Raw genomic sequence first — 20,977 nt, forward strand, 5'->3', positions numbered from 1 at the left:
TGCGAGTCTGATTTTGTGGCAAAATTACAAATCTGAGCATGGTGAATCATGGTAATATCTGGGTATCTGGCAATTAGATACTTCTAAAGGTGAGAAAAAGAAGATGACAATGAACGGTGTGCCATAAGTTCCAGCTTTTGGCCATTGAAAGAAGAAGCCCAAGTGATATTCACGAACAAGTGAATGCTTGGTTTTACTCATGAAGACGAGTAAATTATCTTGATGTCTACCTATACTCTTTCAGCCTGTGTTGGCTGCCTAAAGTTTACTCAACCTTCCAGAACATTCATAAAGGAGCTTAGGAAGAGTGAGTGAATCACGCAAGAACAGTATAGTGTGTCATGACGCCGTTTTATTTATGTTTGTAGCGTTGTTGTAATTATTCTTTCCAAGCATGTCCAGCGCTGATAATTATATAACCCAGGATCGCCACCAGAACCAACCACCACACGACAGGACCTTGCACCCAGCCTCGCCCATGGTGATATTGACCTTCCCAACCCACGGCCTCTCCTTGCCTCCACCGACCTCAGAAGTGTCCCCGCCGGGCATTGTGACGACGGCATCCCCTGACGACACCGATGAGCTTCTATGGGTGTTTTAATTAGCTTGAGTTTACAGGAAGAGGATAGGCCTGACTTACGGATCGGTCTGAGTCGTCCGGGATGCCGCCGCGGTGTTGGTCCGCCCGGCGGTCTTCTGGGGAGGTTTGGAGGAAGGAGGGCGCTGTGTGGGTTGGGAAGTATGGATGGGCGGGCTGGGGCGGCCCCGTAAGAGCTGTGGTAGTAGTTCCGGGATTGACCCTGGGGTCATAGTGACTTCGATGTTGAAAAGTAGTCTGTGAATCACATAAGGTTAGCGTCAGTGAATCACATCCTAAGCCTCGCCCTTAATCAGGACTTGAATGGTCTGTAAATCGGAATATAGAGTGTGAGAGTGTGAGTCAGGATGTGGAGTGTCTGAATCACGAATAAGGTAGATAGGAGGGATACGTACGAATCAGGCATTTTGATATCCTTGAAAAGAAAAGGAAAAGAAAAAGAAAAAGGAGACTGGCGAGATGAAATCAGCTATATTGATGCTCGTCTATCTGAAAGGGAAAGAACTGCCCCTGAGTCCTTGAGAAACTTGAGCAAGTTCGACCATAACACTCAGAGCAGGTCAAGGATCTCGCCTTCTCTTATTTCCTCTTGAACCGCTTCCTCTTCTTGCTTCATTCCTTGGATGATATGTTCCTTACGAGGCCATGGCCATAAACCTTCCAAAGGAGTGTCGTCCAAGATGTAGTTTGCGTTGTCCTCGCTTTTGTCTATCAAGAAGATGTATACCCAGTTTTCCCCCTTAGAAACATCACATGCAAGAGAGCGAAATACTTGATCCGCCGAAAGATGCTCGACGCGGAAGTTATTTGCAATAGGGAGGCTCAGTGTTGTGACCACCAAATTCCCTTTCCAACTAGGGCCGGAAAGAGTAAAATGGCGGTCATAGCAGTACATCTGGCATTCCTGCGGGTCAGGACGCATGGTCAAGCAACTCTCCTGCACATTTACATTGCCCTGAGACACGTGCAGTCCTTCTCTCATCAAGCCGACAATATCTGTCGTGGAAAGCTCGAGGTGGGCTTCCCAGCCGGTGTCCAGTTTCATTTGCGGGATTGCCTCCCTTAACAATTCGGGGTCAGATCCAAACCAGAGATCCACCTTCCATAACTTGGGCGCCGTGACTTCTCGGTAGGAAGGAGGAGGGTTTTGAGCGACAGTGGTTCCAGTGACGTCTGCAGAGGCAGCTGCGTTGGTATGAGTTGAAGGAAGCCGTGAGGATGAAGACTCTTCGGCTTGTGGAGGGCGTGGGGGAGGAAAGGCTCGGCTTATGATGTTGAAAAGACTCATTTTGTCTGCTGTCGGTTAAGGTGTTGACGAGATCGGTGACCACTCCTGGGTGAACTGTATCTAGTCGACAGGGGGGAACTTCGTGCTCTTATATACTCAGGCGCAGTTAACTTTCAGTATAGAGTTCGCCGAAGTTTTTGCTCGAATACTATGAAGGATTTCAAAATGATGATACCTGAGACTTTACTGGAAAGTTAAATCATTTAAGAATCACAAGCGTGAAGAAGTTGACTTTTCTTTAAAATTTCTTAATCTAGTCCAAACGACAAGTCCTCTTTATGATTAGCTAGACGTCAGTTGCCAAAGCGCACGACGAGTTTATAAACATTAAATGGAGGATTTTTGAACTCGGAGAAATTGTATTTATACTTTCAGAGGGGGCAATATAGGTAAGTTACCCCTAATTGCTATTGATCTAGGTTTTCTTTTTATCAGCATTTATGCTGTAGCAATTGGTCAGACATTGTGGTATAATGTCTAAATATTGAGCTAGATGTGTTACTTGCAGTTGAGACCTGTGACTGAGAGCTTATAATCACCACACAGAACTTAGCTATTGATTATGGCACTTCTTGGGCTTAGGTCGTTGTGGTTATACCTCGAACCACCGGTACTCACTACAAGACAATCTACTATACTAGCTCATGAAATCAAGGAGTGTCTGTAGATCTAACCTACAGTGCTTGTTGTACGAACTGAAAAATGTCAGATTGTTTATTTGCTTTGTAACATGCCGGCTATCGAAAAATGCCAAATGTATCTATGAGCGCTACTCAATTTCATGAGTTAGCATGGTAACTTGAACTTATAAAAAGAATAGGAATCCGAATCAAACTAACCTTCTCTCAGTCATGCGTTCTTTAGCCGAAATGGTCAGCTCCCATACGTGTTGGTCGTAGGCGACCAATGGTGCAACAAACAACTTTATTTGTCTGTTGAGTCATAAAGCAAGTTCTACATGTAAAGTTTGAGAGTTGGTCTCATGGCTGAAACTCTTTCTTAGAAGTACATCTCGGTACCCAGCCATCCATTGGAGAGCTTAAACCACTGGATAAAGTTGTTACATCAAACACGTATAAATATCAGCCTGACCCCACTCCTAGTCTCAATCATATTTGCCATGTTTCACCATTTATAATCCTCTACTCATCCGAAATTTCACTACCTTACAAAAGCACGCTTTCAAAATGTCCTCTCTGATTAAGACAAAGGTTCTAATCCTGTCAGATACTCATGGACTACGTTTTGAAGCAGATAAAAGTCCACTAGCACCGGTCGACGTTGTTATCCATTGCGGTGACCTCACAGAAGATTCTAAGCTGGAAAGCTTCAAAGAAACGATTCAACTTCTCAAGGAACTCGATGCCCCCACCAAGATTGTTATTGCAGGAAATCATGACTTCTCTCTGGACGATGGGGTCTTCAAGAATAAAATTGCGGAAGCAAGCAGAGTGGCACAAGAGGATATCGAGCAAAGCATTAAGGATGAGTATGGAGACTATGGTGAGGCTAAACGGCTACTCATTGAGGGAGATCATGGTATTATGTTCCTCAACGAAGGAACCCATGAGATTCGCCTTCAAAATGGCGCCTCGATGAAGGTATATGCCAGTCCATATACTCCTGCTACTGGCGGCAGCACGGATTGGGGCTTTCAGTACAATGCGGCCCACGAATTTGCCGTTCCAAAAGGGCTTGACATTGTGGTGACACATGGCCCGCCTCAAGGCTTAATGGATACGACGACAGAGAAACAACGAATCGGTTGCCCTCAACTATTTTCTGCCATTGCGAAAGCACAGCCCAGAATTCACTGTTTTGGGCATGTCCATAACAGTTGGGGGGCAAAGATAGTTTCTTGGCGGCCCCAGATCTCCGAAAATCCATCTCATTTCAGCGATATCGACAATACGAAGTCGCGGGTTATCGAGAGTCTGCCCCGTTTAAAGGGAACCAAGTGGGAGTCTCCGGAAGACAGCCAATCTCGGCAAGAAAGATCAGAGCGGTATAAGTCTCAAAGATTCTGTGTCACCAGTTGTTGCCCGGGCGACGAAGACCAACTGGCTCCCGAGGAGACCTTGTTCGTCAATGCGGCACTTATGGGAAGCGAGGGACTCACGCAGTATCCATGGCTTGTAGAAATTGAACTGGAGCGTTGCCGAGGCGGTGGGAACTCTGCGGATGGAAACTCGAATCAGTCCTCGGTGGTAGTGTTGGAAGACGATCGCAAAATCGAGAAGCGAAAGGCCAGCAATGCTTTCGGCAAAGGAGGAGAAACTAAGAAAACAAAACTCGATTTAAAGGAGGATTCCAAGAGGTAGCTCTCGTAGAAGGCCCTCAATATCAACATGAACATCCCTGGACTATTGGATCAAATCACAATACATTCAAAATCACCAAGTTGCGAGCACTACGATCGTGAATTTCTTAGATCTGCGTCGTTCTAGCATTAGTCACCCTTCTTGATAATGATATAGAGGATAGAGATCTAACTAAGAACATCTTCAGTCTAATCATATATTCCTTTCAGTACGCTTTCAACTTCGTAAATTTCATGCGTTGTTTCAAATACCAGCGATCAACAGTCTCAAGAGCTGACAAGACACCAAAATCAACGTACCAAAGTGTGAGCGAAAATAATATAGCAAACTTGTTGAGCCCATGACTCCCTTATGTGGCACTCACTGATACCCAGAGAGAGTTTCGGATAAATCTCTTCATCACATACGCTCATGAAGGCAAGAACAATACCTTCACCATTGCAGATATGACTGAAGCTACAAGTTTAGTGCTCTTGCTAAACTTGAGATGCTATGGATAGCCTTCGTATGATGGCAGGAACTTCCGAAGCTGAGTGCTCATCAGGACTTTAGAGGGGACCTTAATGGGACTCTTGAGTCTTCTTTTCTCCCCAGAGCATCATAAATTTTACTTTTGTATGTACCGAATGATCCCTCTGTATTCCCGGTAATGGGAGTTATTGTGACTGTCTCGCTAACTAAAACTCAGATGAATACTTATATGAACCCGTGTCCCAAGCGATTCAAGCTCCCCCCAGGTACCCAGCACCCATCAACATACTCCAGTAAGTCTAAATCTCTCATAAGACTGCCAGATACTAACGAATCATCAGAGGCCCTGAACCTCTCTTGTTCCCTCCAACATGCCGAAGTCCGACCAAACCATCCCTGCACCACTGCGCGAGGCACTCTTCGAGTGCTTCGACGCCGCCACCCGACTAGTCCGGAAGAGCTTGCGTCGTCAACTAGTTCTAGTAGGCGGCGCAGCCAGCATTGCCCACTCTTCGGTATAGCGAACCGAGGACGTGGATCTTGCGGCCCCTCCCGCAGCGCTAATCGACATCTGGGAGGGTGTCTCTTCTGGCGCCAAAAGCTTCAGTCTCGAGTCCGACGGCAAGATCGCGTTCGATGTTCCTCAAGGCTTCCGTGTCCGACTCGACCTCATCGAAATCGGTAACGGATGCATCGAACGGATCCACGTGGCAGAGCCCTTCCGAGGTGCTTCTGTCGCGTCCATGTCGTATCTCCTGAGGCTTCGGGCCGTGACGGTGGTTGAACGTGGGAGTGATGGTGAGGTCGACGACTTTCGATGGCTGTTGGAGTGTGTGGCAAGAGAGGGTCAAGTTCTTCCAGGGCTGGACGATCAAGAGCTGGAGTATGTGATGGGTGCCGGGGCCTGCTTGGGGGTACTGGATCGCTTGGTGTTGACAGCCGTTTTGGGCGCCAACAATGGCGCGGTCGCTTGCGACCTTCTTTAATTTTTTGGAATACAAATATTAATATAATAACTATGGACACGGCATCAAACTTCTCCCGACTAGACCGTGAATGTTTCTTTATACAATACCTTCAAAGCTCCAGATTGACAGATTTGCTAGCCCAGTCCACACTTAAGTTCAATACTGAACAGTTCAAATTGCCAGCAGTCCTGGACTTGTTGGACGAGATGAAGGCTTGCGATCATGAACCGGGCAATGCCCCTTTCCAAAAGATGGACACTCCAAGTAACAAACTCGCGGGTTCTCAGGGTCTCTCAAGTTTGGATCCAAAGGCTTAGTCTCGGGAACCTTCTTCTCCCTCAGAGGCTCTTGTGGCCCCTCACCACCGCATCACACCTCTGACGTCGCTGCCTCTGCTTTTCCTTCTCATTTGCTTCTTCCCATCTCTCTGCGTTGATACGCTGAGCTTCTCGTTGCCTTGCTCTCGCAGTTATTTCAGTGTCTCTTTGGTGTTCTTTCTATTCTGCTAGATGGTGATTGGGAAGCATAAGATCAAGGCGTAGCCGTTTGGTGAAAAGAAGGCGCCGAGGCCTTTGCCTCTAGTGAGAATCTTTTTAGTCTCATCTTTTCTGGTCATATCAGAAATAGAGAAAGGCATTGTTTCAGCTGAGTAATAGGGTTGACTTGAAGTTGTCTCGCAAAGCCGAACAACAGCTCGATGTGCTCGGTAAGTGGCCATTCTCATGGCTTTCGTCACTGATGGACTTACGGATAGGACGCATAAATTTGGAAATGAAACTGGAAGAAATGTATGGAAAATAATAATAAATATAGAATTAAGGTTCTTTATCTAGTATGAGGATATACAGTCTGTAAAATTAAGGTTTTGGTAATTCTTACCTTGCTCCCACTCCTTTGTCGTTAGTAGCTTGTATGACTAGATTTAATAGCCTTGTTTGTGGAACACAACATTTAATTGGGCAAGCTAGTATTGAAGAAAAGGATCTAGTCTGTATCTTAAAAGAAAGTCGCACTGATCGCTCGTGTCGATGTCTAACCTTGCTATGGAGTATCACGGCCAAGATAGGAACAACGAAGCAGCGAGTTTCATGATTGATAGTGGTATTGTATGAAGGAGCTCCTATTGCCAGTTCTAGGGCTTGTGAATATGCTCAGGCTCAACAACGTCCGTTGCGGCCCATGAATTTACCGCTGTCTGAATTGGCACAGAAGTCCAGGCCAGGGGCATAGTTCATGTACCCACAGCCAATCGTAGAAAACCCGATGGAAGACGGTACCAGTGTTCCTGGCACATACCAGCCACATGTATCGGTGATATGCACAAGAAGATCAGCGTATCGGGAAGAATTCATCGGCTATACATCGTCAGTACAGCAGAATGCAACCTATTCCGGTGTAAATAGTTGGACAAAGACTTGCACCCGCCTACTTGAGTACAAATGTATCCAAGGACGGAGATTGAAAACAACTTACCACATCACCCCAAATGGAATACCAAGCTTGAGTGACCTCACCCACGCCGCCATCGGATCTGTCAAATTGTCCTTTAAGCATGTCGACTGCTGTATCGCAATTTCTATGGTTCATATAAAGACTATAATATTCAACCAATTGATTATTCATGCACTCGACGGTGATGAAGATGTCAATGTTTGTACATACCCACATCCACAGAACGTCTCCGGATCACTCCGGTCCCATCCACCTTCATCTTTCCACTGGCGAGCCCTCAGCTGAGGCGAAGGCGCTCTCGGAGTCACGGTGGTGCTGTGGTCAACTGTGAGTCCATCATAGACTTCAAGACCTTGAGCGTTCACATGTACACTGTATACACCATTAGGCAATTTCTCTGGCATCGTAAAACCCGCGCAAGCAGCAACCGACTGCAGAACAAGGATGGAGGTTGTGGATTTCATGATGAACAGGTGTGTTGAGATGTAGGAGGTTTGGGTATAGGGAGAATCTGAGACTGAAAGTGAAGAATGAGAGGAATTTAATGTCCATGAGTGACAAACTGAAGCCTTTTATACTTCTTCTTGTCGTCCTTGAAGAGTATCGAGGAGATACAGCGATAGGGTTACCAAGCTGAGATTAGAGCTATACAATTGTGTCCCATGACTCCCATTTCGTCTGGGATAAAAAGACAAGAGATCTCAGCAGCTTGCAACCTTGTCATTTCAATGCGCAGGGTGTTGTGCCGACTTATCCGCTTCATGTCAAGGGCCAACAACTCAATATACCCATGTGTTTGGATTGGCTGAAGTAAACCCGCAATAGTCGCTAGCTACCTCAAGAGTCAAAAGGTCCTTCAACATACGGCTGTAATGCTCTTCATACAACATATATCTAGCCTCGACGCCTATGTAGCGGGCCAATAACCCAACATACACCCATGTCATTACAGATTAATAGCTAGTCGGGCTCAGTCGGTGTAATACTAGCTTGCGGCATAGTATTCCTTCGCGTCACAAAAATGCCTCGATAAACCAGGGAGTCATCAAAGTCTTAAGAGATTTACATTTCTGAGACCGATGCTAATTGCAATTAAATTTCCTTACTAATTGCTCATTCTGGATTCAGGCTGTCATCAATGTCACATGGGTACAAGCTCGGGGTGCGTAAAGTGTAAGTGGCATTCTCCTCGACAAGATTATCAATGTTCAGACTATAATATCATTAGATTATTCCGTCAGTGATAGTGGCTTGCTATTCTATGCAAGAATAAGCTGTTAGTACCTTATTCTTGATATCCAAGTTGACACTAGTTAACCGGTTCCCATTCCGCTTCGGCCCAAGGCCTTCCACGCGCCTCCTTTGCCAATTGCGACATAGACATCCAAGTCGATAGGGCCCCATTTGCCTGGACTATATCATTCTGATTACCTATCCCATCAATAGAGTGCTGAATTTTGCCCTCGCCCATCAAGAACCGTAGGTACCGCTCTGGCGTAGGCGATGGCTTCGCTAGGACACTAGCCTTATAGCTTTCAAGCGGCACACTCGTCACTTGTATACGGCCAGCCCCGTTCGCTTCCATAAGCTCTGCTATCTCAGTCATAGACTTGCTATCACCGCTTAGGTGCACCTCGGGCGGTATTGTGCCCACTGGTTGACATGCGAGTATGGCGAGCGCCTTGCCAACGTCGTACATGCTCGTGTACGAAGTCTTCTGCGCAGGGTCCCCTACGGCCTCATATCTGCCCCTTTTGGTATCGAAGCCAAACCACGGACCGATGGAGTCCTCGAGGAATAGGCCTGCATAGACGCGACATATGCTTATGTCGGAGATGAGCTCTGATGCTAGCTGGAAGTGAGCCTTCTTGGCGTCCCACTCGTCGTGTGGAAAGTCGTGCACATAATGGTCGACCCCAAACTCGGAAGGGAAATAGAGCTTCACGCCAGACCCAGGAATGCTGCGAAGAAGGGTTTCTTTGAAGTGATGGCCACTGGGGCCTACACTATATTTAAACAACAAGCTGTGTCAGGTCTTGTCACAGTCAGACTAAAGTAGACGTACGTGTTGATCAGGACATCAACTCCAGCTAGTGCCTCTTCCAAATTATCCTCGGCATATAGACGCAATGATGCGCCTTGTTTTACGAGATTCTCGACCTTGGGTGAGCGGGAGCGTGTCAGAACTATGATGTCATAGAACCTATCGCGAAATGGCGGTTGGAGGAATCCCTCAGTAACTTTGGCACCGAGATTACCGGTCGCACCGGCGATTGCCACAGTTGGAAGAGCAGGCATTTTTAAAAAGATGCACGAGCTGTATGTAGTATGAAGGTCGACAAGTGAGATGCGAGTAAGGATGCTTTGTTGAAGAATAAGATGTAACCTAAAATCAACATTTATATTCTGTATTACGCTATTACATAAGCCTATGTAATGCTTAAATAGGCTCTTAATAAATACAGCAATTCATTCTCTTCCCCTTTATATTGTCTTTCATCTTTCATAGATATATACCTCTTAATATAACCCTTATTAGACAAAGCCGCAACAGAAGAGTGACTTGAGAACGCAGTAAAATGGCACCTGTTGGCTTTGCCTCTTTGAATTGAGGGCAATAAGGTTTGCCAAGGAATCTGCTCTTCGGCCATTGGTCAAATTTAGTCGATCAGTTTGGCCATTGGCTTATTAGAGCCCCATGGGGTCTTTTCTCAAAAGTGATGCTATTCACAGATCAGGGCAAGAGACAGGTCGAAATACTGAGCCTTTGGCGAGGCCAGCCAATCAGAGGCCTCCTTTCCGGAGTCATAGGCGACGGATTGGGTTGCCCTCCGCTTGAGGAAGCCCCCCGCCCCGGAGGGTGGTTATGAAATTCCTCCTTGAAAATTGAAGATAACCTCCAAAAGAAGAAGAAAGTACCCTCTTTTGGGCTTCGAGATAGCTTCAAAAAGAGACCAAGCGAGAGGCCATGCAAGAAGAAGAGGCACAGCAAGAAGACCGAGGGGTCAGGCTAGGTAGAGGCATTTGCCTTGCCTAGGATGACAGCAGGCTGTCAGCATCAGGGTCTTGTTTCTGTTAAATCCCCGGGCCAGGCAACTGCGAGAAAGGAAATAGTACAAATCGATATTCACATTCTGTATTAGACTGTAACAGGAGTGATGATTGGAAACGCGGGCTACGAACGGAATGACTGAGTTGAAACAACAAAAATGGACCCCAAATTGCAAGCCACGTTCTTATCAGTATGCATATTACAGCGTTTGAGCTTCAATATTAGTTAAGAGCTGGGGCTTTTGGTCTTATTGCACTGCATCTTGAGAAGATGACGTGGGTTTGCGGCGCGTTTTCCTGATTTATGCCATGTCCACGACCTTCGAGGTGAACATGAAGGGCTCCTTGCCGTATAAATTAACTGGCAACTCAAGCAGCCTAATAAGGGGAGGGTAGAAATAAAAGGAAAATGGGCTAGTTTACTGATTTTGATAAGTCATTCTTCTTCTACTTACAACGCTACATATGAACGTGATGGCAATAAGGAGGGTGTTACTATTATGCCAGGTGATAAGAAGACACTAGTGTCAAACGATAGGCACTTTCAAGTCGATAAACAAGCTCTAATATCCCACCACTTGGAAATTCTCCTCAGCGTGCATTCTTGGCCCATCTGCGCTGCATCAGGCACAGATCACTTCACGCATCAGGGGTTCCAGATATCGCCGCAAAGAGAAAGTGGCTTACGGTTTGCAATCATTCTATGATGTTGTCGCAGTGTCAAGTCTAGCAATCCCAAATATCGTAGCCGCGTGTAGGTAAGCTGTATGGGGCAGCTCTTCGCCACCCTCATAATCGCGCCCGGTTTAAGGGAGCTATAAAGTAACACTGATAAAGCAGGCAGTTATGATGATGGAAGGTCATATAAGGAATGAGTATGGAAATTAAAGGTCGCCTTCCAATGACAAGCCGGATGCATCGGCAAATGGCTGATTCGAGTATATTTCAGCTATCATGTAGTCTTGATAGAGAGCGCGGCTCGCGGTTGATGCTCCTATACTGCGAAACTGGGAGCTATGACCAGCAGTCCAACACCATAACTACAGTAGCACAGTGTACTTTACGATATCCAATCAACGGATGCAATGTCTATTAAGTTTGTAACGATGGTGTTACCCCTCAAAAGCTGAATCACTAAACCACCAAGCCATCCGCGAGGCGTGACACGCGATAGTTCACGAGTCAGACAGGGATATCTCCACAAGTAGGAAAGCGTGGCAACTACCGACGAAACGTAGAATGCGGAGAAGATTAACGGAGGATCGTAGGTGACAGGTTCTGCCCAGTAAAGTCAGTTGACGCGCTGTGTCAGCTCGGTGCGCGGTTATCTCGTGGTGGGGTCGCTATCAGACGATTCCTTGTTCGGCTTGTCTTTACGTAGGAGATTCTGGGATCCGTATCAGCTCAATCTGGGGAAATGGGAAATGACTCGATGCTTATCATGTGGAGATGCTGCCTTGTTATCAGATATAAGTGAGAATACGTCGGTTTGTTATCGCTGAAGTTGCTGTATTCCGAGCCTCGTATTTGGAGAAGGTGAATAGCCGCGATCGCGCTCTCTCACATGCACAGACGGCGGAATGTAGCCGCGTTAATACGTGTGATCAGCGGTATTGTGACCGAAATGTCAAGCCACTAATGCTCGTGTACCCCAGAAGGACTAACCTGTTCAGGACAGAGATAAGTAGGACCTAGATCGTGGAGGACGCCGAGTCTAGGCCCCTCACGGCCCGTTTCCTTGATTCTCATTTCTCGTCTGCTTTTTTAAAAAGATAATAATGTCCACTTTCCCCTGATCATAATTGACGCGACAACACATCATAGGTACACATAGTACCGCGCCATAATTACAACACTCTACTTGTTACTCTATCTTAATTGCTTCTTCATCTGTAATTGCTGTCCATCATGGAGTCTGCCAGCAGAAGCGGCGACGCCGATCAGGCCCTCGCCCGTCTGGGCTACAAGGCTGAACTCCCTCGAAACCTCAGCATGCTGAGCGTCCTCGGCCTGTCCTTCGCCATCATGGCCGTCCCCTTTGGTCTCTCGACGACTATGTACATCACCTTGACCAACGGCCAAGCTGTCACCGTTCTCTGGGGCTGGGTTCTCGTGTCGCTCATCTCGCTGTGCATCGCCGCCTCTCTCGCCGAGATCTGCGCCGTGTTCCCAACGGCCGGCGGCGTGTATTACTGGAGCGCCATGCTCAGCACGCCTCGTTACGCTCCCATCGTCAGCTTCGTCGATGGCTGGCTCACGCTCGTGGGAAACTGGACCGTTACACTGTCGATCAATTTTTCTGGTGCACAGCTTATTCTTAGCGCCATTACTATCTTCAATGAGGATTTTGTCGCGAATACATGGCAGACTGTCTTGTGCTTCTGGGCTGTTATGCTTGTCTGTGCTTTGGTCAACGCCTTTGGTTCGCGGTACTTGGACCTTATCAACAAGGTCTGCATTTACTGGACCGGTGCGAGTGTCATCATCATCATCGTCACATTGCTGACTTTGGCTCCTTCGCGTCGCTCTGCTGAGTTCGTCTTTACTCACTACGATGCCTCGGCAAGTGGTTGGCCTACAGGATGGTCGTTCTTCGTGGGACTACTGCAAGGTACGTATGCCAAGCCTTTCAATTAAACGGTCGCTAACAATCCCTAACCAATAGGTGCTTATGTCCTCACTGGCTACGGCATGGTCGCTGCCATGTGTGAAGAGGTCCAGAACCCCGAACGTGAGGTCCCCAAGGCCATCGTCCTCTCCGTCGCTGCCGCCGGTGTTACCGGAATCATTTACCTCATCCCCATTCTCTTCGTCCTTCCCGACGTTCAGATGCTTCTCTCCGTCGCCAACTCCCAGCCTATTGGTACCCTGTTCAAGGTTGTTACCGGTTCTGCTGCTGGTGGCTTCGGTCTCCTCTTCCTTATTCTTGGCATTCTCATGTTCGCAGGCATTGGTGCTCTCACCGCTGCATCTCGCTGCACCTACGCTTTCGCCAGAGATGGTGCTATTCCTGGATACAAGCTCTGGAGTAAGGTCAACCACCGTCTTGACATGCCTGTCAATGCTCTCATCCTGTCTACTGTCGTGGACTGCATCCTCGGATGCATCTACTTTGGCTCTTCTGCTGCCTTCAACTCCTTCACTGGTGTCGCTACCATCTGTCTCTCTTCCTCCTATGGTGTCCCTGTTGCTGTCAACATGGTGCGAGGCCGTAAGATTGTTAAGCACTCTCCCTACCCTCTTGGCAAGTTCGGCCCCATCATCAATGGCATCTGCGTCGTCTGGATCGTCTTCTCCATCGTCATCTTCTGCATGCCCGTTTCTCTCCCTGTTGAACCTGGCACCATGAACTACGCCTCTGCCGTATTTGCTGGCTTTGCCGCTATTGCCATCGTTTGGTATGCTGCTTATGCTCGAAAGAACTTTACTGGACCGCCTGTTCACGATGACGGTTCATTCGAGCCCGGCGTGCAGGTCCTCAAGGGCCAGGAAGGTAGTGCGCCCGTACATGAGGGGGCGAGTGATATTCCAGAAAAGGATTCTAATTAAGTTGTACAGATACCACCAAGACCCCTGTATCATAGTTGTTAGCATATGTAGCAATGCATTCTTGGCTTTTCACTACGTCGCTGTCTGCTATTACCTCTGCGTTAACTGTCAATTGATGGGCCCGTACCAGTTTGTGCCATGATAGGTTGACAGCCATTCATCTTTGCATGCGACGAGACGTATCGAGGACGACTAAGCCTCGAAGTCAATCATCAGTGAATACTGCATCTAAATTAACAGCAGATCATCGCGCACCTGTAAAAGCCCCAAATCCAGTATTAGAGTTACAGCGATGGGAGGACTAACCCCGCCACCCGGTCCCTCGAGTGACAGAAGAAATGGTCAGTCTCATGCAGAGTTTTGAAAGAATTGTATTAATTTAGGAGAATTTAGATGAAATTATAAAATATAGGCAATAAATAGAGAAATAATACACAATTTATACATAATTTTATAAATTTTATAAATTTTATAAATTTTATAAATTTTATAAATTTTATATAAGTATTTTCATAATCCTAAAACAGACATTACTTCTGTTATCCCCAAAGCCGGTGTGAATCATCCTCTCTAAAACTCTCCGATGATCACCGACAATGGAATTATATTTAAACCCAGCGTAAGCCCGACAGAACGTAAACATAATCCATCTCTTCCCATCAATATCCCAATTCGCAGTAACGGATTAAACCATGCTTCAAAAGCAATCTCTTCTCCGGGCTCTCGCCGCCGATGAACACAACCAAACCAGCTTTCTTCAAAAGTTCGTCCAAGCCGCTTCTCCAAACCCCCCTGGAGACACAATAAAAGCAACAGCAGTCATCGGAGAGTATTTATCCAGCAAGAAAATTCATTACGAACTCGTCGACGTCAACGGGAGCGGCAAAATAAATGTAATCAGCGACTTTCAAGGCGGAAAAGGTCCTGGTCCACGCGTCGTGCTGAACGGTCATGTCGATGTCTTTCCTGTCGGGAACGGTGCCGGGTGGTCTCGAGATCCATGGTCAGGCGATATTGTCGATGGAAGACTTCATGGACGTGGAGTCGTGGACATGAAGTCTGGGACTGCTTCGCTGATCATTGCATACGCTTTCTTGTATGAGCGTCGCCATCTCCTTTCGGGTAGTGTTGCTCTCTGCGCTGTAGCAGACGAAGAGACTGGTGGGAAATGGGGAACCAAGTATCTTCTTGAACAGGACAAGCCCCGATGGGGTGGTGATCTCATGCTATGTGCTGAGCCAGGTGGTCTCGAGACTATCAGGTTCGCAGAAAAGGGAACGCTCCGATTGACATGTACTGTCAAGACCGAAGGCGCTCTAGGACCATATCTCCATCTCAGCAAGGGCGCAATCCGAACAGCCAGCGCTTTCATCAATGAGGTCATTGAGGCAGTGGAGTCGCTACCGGTCGATCTCCCAGACGAGATGGAGAGGCATCTGGAAAAGCCAGAGGTCAAGCGAGCTATCGATCAAGCAATGGGCCCCGGAACTACTACCATCATTGCTCGACCGACCGTCAACGTTGGCACGATTAACGGCGGGCTCAAAGTCAACATGATTCCAGAAACATGTACCTTTGAGCTAGATATTCGCATGCCAGTGGGGATGCGAGAAGACACGGTCCTAGAGCTGATTGACACCATCACTCCGCAGTATGAGCCTGCGAGCATTGTTATCAAGAAACAGGGTGCTGCGAGTAATCCCTTCAGTTACTCTGTAATTGATCATCCCATCGTTGGTCATCTCAAGGACAACGCCGAGAGTCTGCGACCAGATGCCGATGCTCCTGTTCCCATCCCCTCGATGGGAGGGTCAGATTGTAAGCATTATCGGTATGCTGGTATTCCGGCTTACATCTTTGGCTGCAGTCCAGCGACAAGTGAGTCGTCTAATTAACATGCCTGAGAAAATTACTAATGGCATCCCAGTGGCTTCTGTGGATGAATCAGCGTCAATTGCAGAGTTCCATCACGTTACAAAGGTACATGTGATGGCTGTCTGGGATTATTTATATCATGGTATCATGTCTAAGTTGTGAGCTTGATGCGTTATTTGCAGCTGGGCCCTAGAGCTGGAAACTTATGCTCACCCAGCATAACTTAATTCAAGGAGTGAGTGCTGTCTGCGATTTGTGATTTAAAGGTTAGTGATAGTCTATCAACATAGAACTCGGAAGGGGCTGATATATGTGCTTGAAAATGGGCGTATAAATCGTTGGAATAAAACACTCTCCCACAAATTATGACAAGTGTCTATCCTCTGGCTTAGCAATGTGACTCAAAGGCTCCAATCACAATTGTCCTTCTTTTCGATGTATAGACACTCAATTTTCAAAGCGTATCATGTGGAAGTTACGGGAACCACCATTGTTGAAGTATCCTATCTAGGGCATAAAATATATGGAGGGAATTGGGTTTTCCTTTTCCATGTTTTGGCTTGATACATCTTCTCATTCCTCTCCAAAGTCCAACACTTGTATCTTGACATGTCAACACTCTCGTGAATGCCACCCAGCATTGCGCCGATTATCCGCAATCATGCCTGAAAAGAAGACCCTTGTTCTAGGAAGCGGCATGGTTGCAAAGCCATGTGTTGATTACCTACTCCGGAACAAGAACATCATTCTCACAGTAGGTCAGTATCTTTCTCCTTGACTATTTGCCCAGGACCTTTGACGTGCTGACTCGCCGGACACTACCTAGCCTGCCGTACTCTTTCTTCTGCCCAAAATATTGCAGCTGGAAGGCCTTCCGCCAAATCCATCGCCCTTGACATCGCTTCACCGGAGCTTGATCGCTGCATCGCCGAACACGACCTCGTTATCTCCCTCGTCCCATTTGTCCACCATGCGACTGTCGTTCGGTCGGCTATCAAAGGCAGAACAAACGTCGTCACCACAAGCTATGTATCTCCTGCCATTCGTGAACTCGAGGAGCAGGCAAAGAATGCTGGCATCACCGTGTTGAACGAGGTTGGTGTCGATCCTGGTATCGACCACCTGTACGCTATCAAAACCATTGGCGAGGTTCATGAGAAGGGTGGAAAGGTATGATGCAATCTCGGTTGTTCTTGTCGATTCTGACCAGCCTAGATTCTCGAGTTCTACACATATCGTGGTGGCCTTCCTGCCCCAGAAGCATCAGACAATCCTTTGCGTTTCAAGGTATGTCGACCTGTTCTAACCGACCCTCTGTCTAACCTCTGAGTTCCCAGTTCTCTTGGTCTCCCCGCGGCGCCTTGCTTTCGCAGCAGAACTCTGCCACTTTCCTCCAAGACGGGAAGGTCATTAAGATTTTCAACAAGGATCTCATGAGCAAGGCAGTTCCATACCACGTTCTTGATGAGTACTCGTTTCTTGCGTATCCCAACCGAGACTCTGTACCATTCCGCCAAGCTTATGGAATACCCGAAGCTCATACCGTCATCCGGGGCTCCCTCAGATATGAAGGTAACCCCGCTCTAGTTAAAGTTCTGATTGACCTTGGGTGGCTTGACACAGCCTCCAAAGCCTAGTTAAAGGAGGGTATGAAGTGGTCGCATATTCAGCAGCAGCTTACCGGCGCAACTTCTACCGCTGAGGTTGATCTTGTGCCAAGGTAGATGAGCTTTGCAGTTTCCGCTCCCTGAAGAACGTAGTGAGATCTTGGCCGGCCTCAAGTGGATGGGACTGTTCTCGGATGAAGTCGCTGCCATCCGCGATTCTCCTCTCGACACTCTTTCCGATCAACTGGAAAGACTTTGCAGCTTTCAACCTGGTGAGCGGGATCTGGTAATGCTTCAGCACAATTCGTTGTCGAGTGGAAGGACGGAACTAAAGTGAGTGTCAATCGACTGTTCTTCTCGAATAGGAAGAGTAGCTAATATTACCTGTGATAGAATACGATCACGTCTACCCTCGAACTCTTTGGGGAGCCTGGCGGCTACTCGGCCATGGCCAAGTCTGTCGGGTGGACCTGCGGCATTGCCACCCAGCTGCTTCTTGACGGCGAGCCGGCCTTCAAGAAGCCTGGCGTGGTTGCTCCCTACTCCCGGGAGATCTGCGACCCTATCCGAGTCAGAGTCGAAGCTGGGGGGATCAAGCTTGTGGAGCATACTCTCTAGACATGGCAGAACGGTCATTGAATTGTAGGCGATTCCGATGACACGTATCACTAGACCAACGGTAGAAAGGCTGTTTACAACAAAAAAGTGGTAGACTCATATAAGAGCTAAAAATACACTGTTTGTCGATGCCTGTGACTGTTTGAAGTTATCGCAGGTCTATCGTTGCCAACAAAACAAAGGCCAATTATTTCAAATTACCGCGATATAGCCCTGAAAAGCATTTAATAAAGAGACTATACTTTGGGACTGTACTTGGGGACTGTGTCGGGGATAGCGAACTAGAGGAGGTAAAAAAAAGTGTCATGGCCAAAAAAACGTGGTTCCGCCCGGGATCGAACCGGGGACCTTCTCGGTGTTAACGAGATGCCATAACCAACTAGACCACGGAACCGTGCTAACTGGATGAAAGAATCGAAAGAGTAGCAGCTCATACGCAGCGTTTAGGTGAATTGAGTTGGTCCAAACAATGGGTTTCAGCATTACCCTAAACTCAATCAGAAAATATCGGTCGAGTAAATATAAGATGCAATGGATGCGCCGTCCACTGATGCTAATGTCAAATTAATTTAAGATAATGCGGAAATCTATTCTCGCCATAATAAAGAATACTCAAATCGCTATACTAACGTTAGTCTCATGCCCAATTCCTACAATCCATTAGCCTCGTCTCCATCCACCGCATTATGCACATGATGATTGTTGTTATGGTTCTGCTGCGAAGGGCTATTCCTCGACGCAAGCAGCGACTCAAGTAGAGAGCCAATCTCTGGGTATATCTGTTCAATGTTTGCCAATCCCTCCGGCCCCAGCTGCACCATCACGCTGAACATGTTGGCGAACCGGGCTGCTTCTGTTCCACGCGTCACCGCCGCTTGGAGATCTCTTATATCGGACTCTATGCCACCCGAGTTCTTCTCCGCCATGTCGAGTTCCTCAGTCGCTCGTTTTAGCTCATCGCGTTTAGCATTGATGGCTGATTCTTGGGTTTTTATCTCTTCGCTCTTAGCTGCCCGACGAGTCTCGTAGCTTCGTATTGCTTGTGCGATTTCCGGCGGTAGAGACATGTTGTTTTCTTGAAGTGCATGGAGCTGTGGCGCTAGAGCGTCCTCGGCGACAGTTTCTTCGACAAGTCGTCGCAGCCTGTCTTGCGACTCCGCTATGTCATCTTGGATCGCTTGCACGCGATCTTGGGCGGCGCGAAGCTTGCTCATAGCTTCTTGGGACCTGGACCTATGAGGAAATATTTCCTGTTGAGCAATGGCAAGCGAGGAACGTATCGTCCGAACGTGCGCATCAATTGCCGCGACAAAGTTATTGGTAGCAGGTTTTAACGCTTCCTGGAGGTTATTCGGCTCGAGAGAACGAGTAGCATTGGCCTATCAATGTATCAGCATAAAGACTTATCGTAGATTGGCCAAACAGACAGTTGCATTTGGGCCGAAAGATGTAGCCATTTGGAATGTAGCCATCGGAGAGCTAAACATCATAAGGCTCTGCGCAGCCGAGAGGCGCGAACCTTCTGGCGAACTGTGACGGACACGTTTCTCAATTGGTGTGGGTATTGTTGTAGCTGGTCGTTTTAAATGTTTGACGTTGCGAGGTACAGGAGGAGATGGAGGGAATTCCGAGGCGACGGTGATAGACGAGGCCATGTGCTCTTCGCTCTCCTCTGAAGAGGTGTCTCGACGCGATCGCGATGGGTCAATTGGGGAGTCTGGAGCGCTATAATTTGCGGTTCTTCGCCTTCGTCCGGACCGCCTCTCGGCAGTACCAACATCATCACCAGTATCGTCCTGAGCATCAGGCGATTGAGGCATCGTTCGAACGAATCGCTTCTTCGCAGCGTGAACATCCTGTGCCATCAATTTCCCAGCATAAGAAGGTTTGCGATCGCGCGCAAGAGACTTTCGAAGCTCTGACTGAAGATCTTGCAGCGTATCACCTGGATTTCTGGCAACATGGTCCGCGACAAGGGCGAGATCCTCTAGTAGATTGATAGCCCACATCTTGGGAGGTGCTTCGGGAACAATGTCCCACGGCCAGACACCCATGGCTTTATATATTCGACGAGCTGCGCGGGCTCCGCGTGTCTGTAAATATGTACCGTGGGGTTCGGGGATGCGGATGGTGTCGATGTTATCGAGAGCACCGTCGACATCGACGATGGGCGACTGCGCGTTTGGCGGCCGTGTCGAAGGCATCGCGCCTGAGGCGAGGCTAGGGAGAGGGAGCGCGCGCGACTATAGCATACAATTTAATGAAACAAAACTGATATCATATACTGTGATGATGCGATAAGATAGTGATGCTCCCAACCGCGGGCAAAAAGCCGGGTCTGGCGCCGTGATTGAACTGGTGATGATCCCCCAGCCACATCATGGAGCGTCGGGTCCAAGTCTGGTGAGTCGACCCGATCTCATGTAAAATCACGTGATATGACAGCTCTTTTCCCGATCCCCGCAGTCATGAACTCATGATGCGATATTATGGTCAATGCCGAGGCTGAAATGATTTGATTTTATGTGAGAATCTCCAAGACATTATTAAGAAGTGTTTTGATCACTTTGCATAACAGATTTGTCTTGTTTTGGTGTTTTCAATTGATCATCAAACTTGGTTGCGTTCTTAGCGAGGACTAGCACTGTGTAACAAAAGCAAACATCATCCGATTCTTTGTCGAGGCTTGAAATAACTATGAAAACTCAGCATGCAACTATCAAAGCCGACTTCAGTATTACAATTCTCATAACGATTCATTCTGTATAAATATCCTTATGATGCCCTGATAGGTCATCCAATTAGAGCTATTCAGCAAGCATGATTGTTCATGAATTTGACCGATCCATCAATTTGAGGACAATGAATATAGGCTGTGAGTTTGATAGCCTGAAACTATGATTACCAATCGACAAAAGGTTAGTTTCGATCTGTATTAGACATATAGGCCAATGACATTCGAGGATACTGTAAAATCCAATAATCGCAAAGGATAAATCAGCCCATGATCGATTTCACAGGCATATATAGACTCGACAAGTCTCGAAACAGTATGCTTGTGCTTGCTAAAACACCTGTAATTATCTTTATAACTATCTTTCAAGAGGTACGAGGGACTAAAACAGGCGATCATGTAAAGAATGTCTCTTTCGTATCATATCTATTTCAGAGCTAAG

General features: G+C 47.4%; 9 protein-coding genes and 1 non-coding gene across 10 annotated transcripts; 4 read left to right on the forward strand and 6 right to left on the reverse strand.

The window, feature by feature from the left end:
* Nucleotides 1-411: 411 nt before the first annotated feature.
* BKA55DRAFT_541063 (uncharacterized protein) lies at nt 412-813 on the reverse strand (the record flags this gene model as incomplete). The annotated part of the gene is made up of 2 exons (XM_046190335.1): nt 412-589; nt 644-813. 2 exons carry the CDS (start codon nt 811-813, stop codon nt 412-414), a joined length of 348 nt encoding a protein of 115 aa, XP_046047371.1.
* Nucleotides 814-1,151: 338 nt separating this feature from the next.
* On the reverse strand, nt 1,152-1,889 carry BKA55DRAFT_541064 (uncharacterized protein; the record flags this gene model as incomplete). Its single annotated transcript, XM_046190336.1, has 1 exon — nt 1,152-1,889. One exon carries the CDS (start codon nt 1,887-1,889, stop codon nt 1,152-1,154), a length of 738 nt encoding a protein of 245 aa, XP_046047372.1.
* Nucleotides 1,890-3,076: 1,187 nt separating this feature from the next.
* Nucleotides 3,077-4,210, forward strand: BKA55DRAFT_541065 (Metallo-dependent phosphatase-like protein; the record flags this gene model as incomplete). Its single annotated transcript, XM_046190337.1, has 1 exon — nt 3,077-4,210. One exon carries the CDS (start codon nt 3,077-3,079, stop codon nt 4,208-4,210), a length of 1,134 nt encoding a protein of 377 aa, XP_046047373.1.
* An 842-nt stretch (nt 4,211-5,052) lies between these two features.
* BKA55DRAFT_691963 (uncharacterized protein) lies at nt 5,053-5,667 on the forward strand (the record flags this gene model as incomplete). Its single annotated transcript, XM_046199699.1, has 2 exons — nt 5,053-5,196; nt 5,260-5,667. 2 exons carry the CDS (start codon nt 5,053-5,055, stop codon nt 5,665-5,667), a joined length of 552 nt encoding a protein of 183 aa, XP_046047374.1.
* A 1,139-nt stretch (nt 5,668-6,806) lies between these two features.
* On the reverse strand, nt 6,807-7,565 carry BKA55DRAFT_541067 (uncharacterized protein; the record flags this gene model as incomplete). The annotated part of the gene is made up of 3 exons (XM_046190338.1): nt 6,807-7,004; nt 7,123-7,225; nt 7,312-7,565. 3 exons carry the CDS (start codon nt 7,563-7,565, stop codon nt 6,807-6,809), a joined length of 555 nt encoding a protein of 184 aa, XP_046047375.1.
* An 845-nt stretch (nt 7,566-8,410) lies between these two features.
* Nucleotides 8,411-9,399, reverse strand: BKA55DRAFT_516119 (uncharacterized protein; the record flags this gene model as incomplete). The annotated part of the gene is made up of 2 exons (XM_046188061.1): nt 8,411-9,107; nt 9,167-9,399. 2 exons carry the CDS (start codon nt 9,397-9,399, stop codon nt 8,411-8,413), a joined length of 930 nt encoding a protein of 309 aa, XP_046047376.1.
* A 2,489-nt stretch (nt 9,400-11,888) lies between these two features.
* BKA55DRAFT_664869 (amino acid/polyamine transporter I) lies at nt 11,889-13,776 on the forward strand. Its single transcript, XM_046197727.1, has 2 exons — nt 11,889-12,763; nt 12,818-13,776. The coding sequence occupies exons 1-2, from the start codon at nt 12,061-12,063 to the stop codon at nt 13,699-13,701; spliced, it is 1,587 nt and encodes a 528-aa protein (XP_046047377.1). The 5' UTR covers nt 11,889-12,060; the 3' UTR covers nt 13,702-13,776.
* Nucleotides 13,777-14,393: 617 nt separating this feature from the next.
* Nucleotides 14,394-17,801, forward strand: BKA55DRAFT_595355 (uncharacterized protein; the record flags this gene model as incomplete). Its single annotated transcript, XM_046195792.1, has 8 exons — nt 14,394-15,579; nt 16,215-16,334; nt 16,439-16,605; nt 16,792-16,863; nt 16,914-17,078; nt 17,214-17,296; nt 17,337-17,469; nt 17,577-17,801. The coding sequence occupies 8 exons, from the start codon at nt 14,394-14,396 to the stop codon at nt 17,799-17,801; spliced, it is 2,151 nt and encodes a 716-aa protein (XP_046047378.1).
* A 320-nt stretch (nt 17,802-18,121) lies between these two features.
* On the reverse strand, nt 18,122-18,195 carry BKA55DRAFT_t202. Its single transcript has one exon. It is a non-coding gene; the product is annotated as a tRNA-Val (tRNA).
* A 147-nt stretch (nt 18,196-18,342) lies between these two features.
* Nucleotides 18,343-20,172, reverse strand: BKA55DRAFT_573229 (uncharacterized protein). Its single transcript, XM_046193193.1, has 2 exons — nt 19,229-20,172; nt 18,343-19,180 (listed from the first exon to the last, which is right to left on the reverse strand). The coding sequence occupies exons 1-2, from the start codon at nt 20,003-20,005 to the stop codon at nt 18,452-18,454; spliced, it is 1,506 nt and encodes a 501-aa protein (XP_046047379.1). The 5' UTR covers nt 20,006-20,172; the 3' UTR covers nt 18,343-18,451.
* Between the last annotated feature and the right edge of the window lie 805 nt (nt 20,173-20,977).

The sequence above is a fragment of the Fusarium redolens genome (assembly GCF_020744475.1).
Source record: "Fusarium redolens strain MPI-CAGE-AT-0023 chromosome Unknown BKA55scaffold_11, whole genome shotgun sequence".
Lineage (NCBI taxonomy): Eukaryota > Fungi > Ascomycota > Sordariomycetes > Hypocreales > Nectriaceae > Fusarium > Fusarium redolens.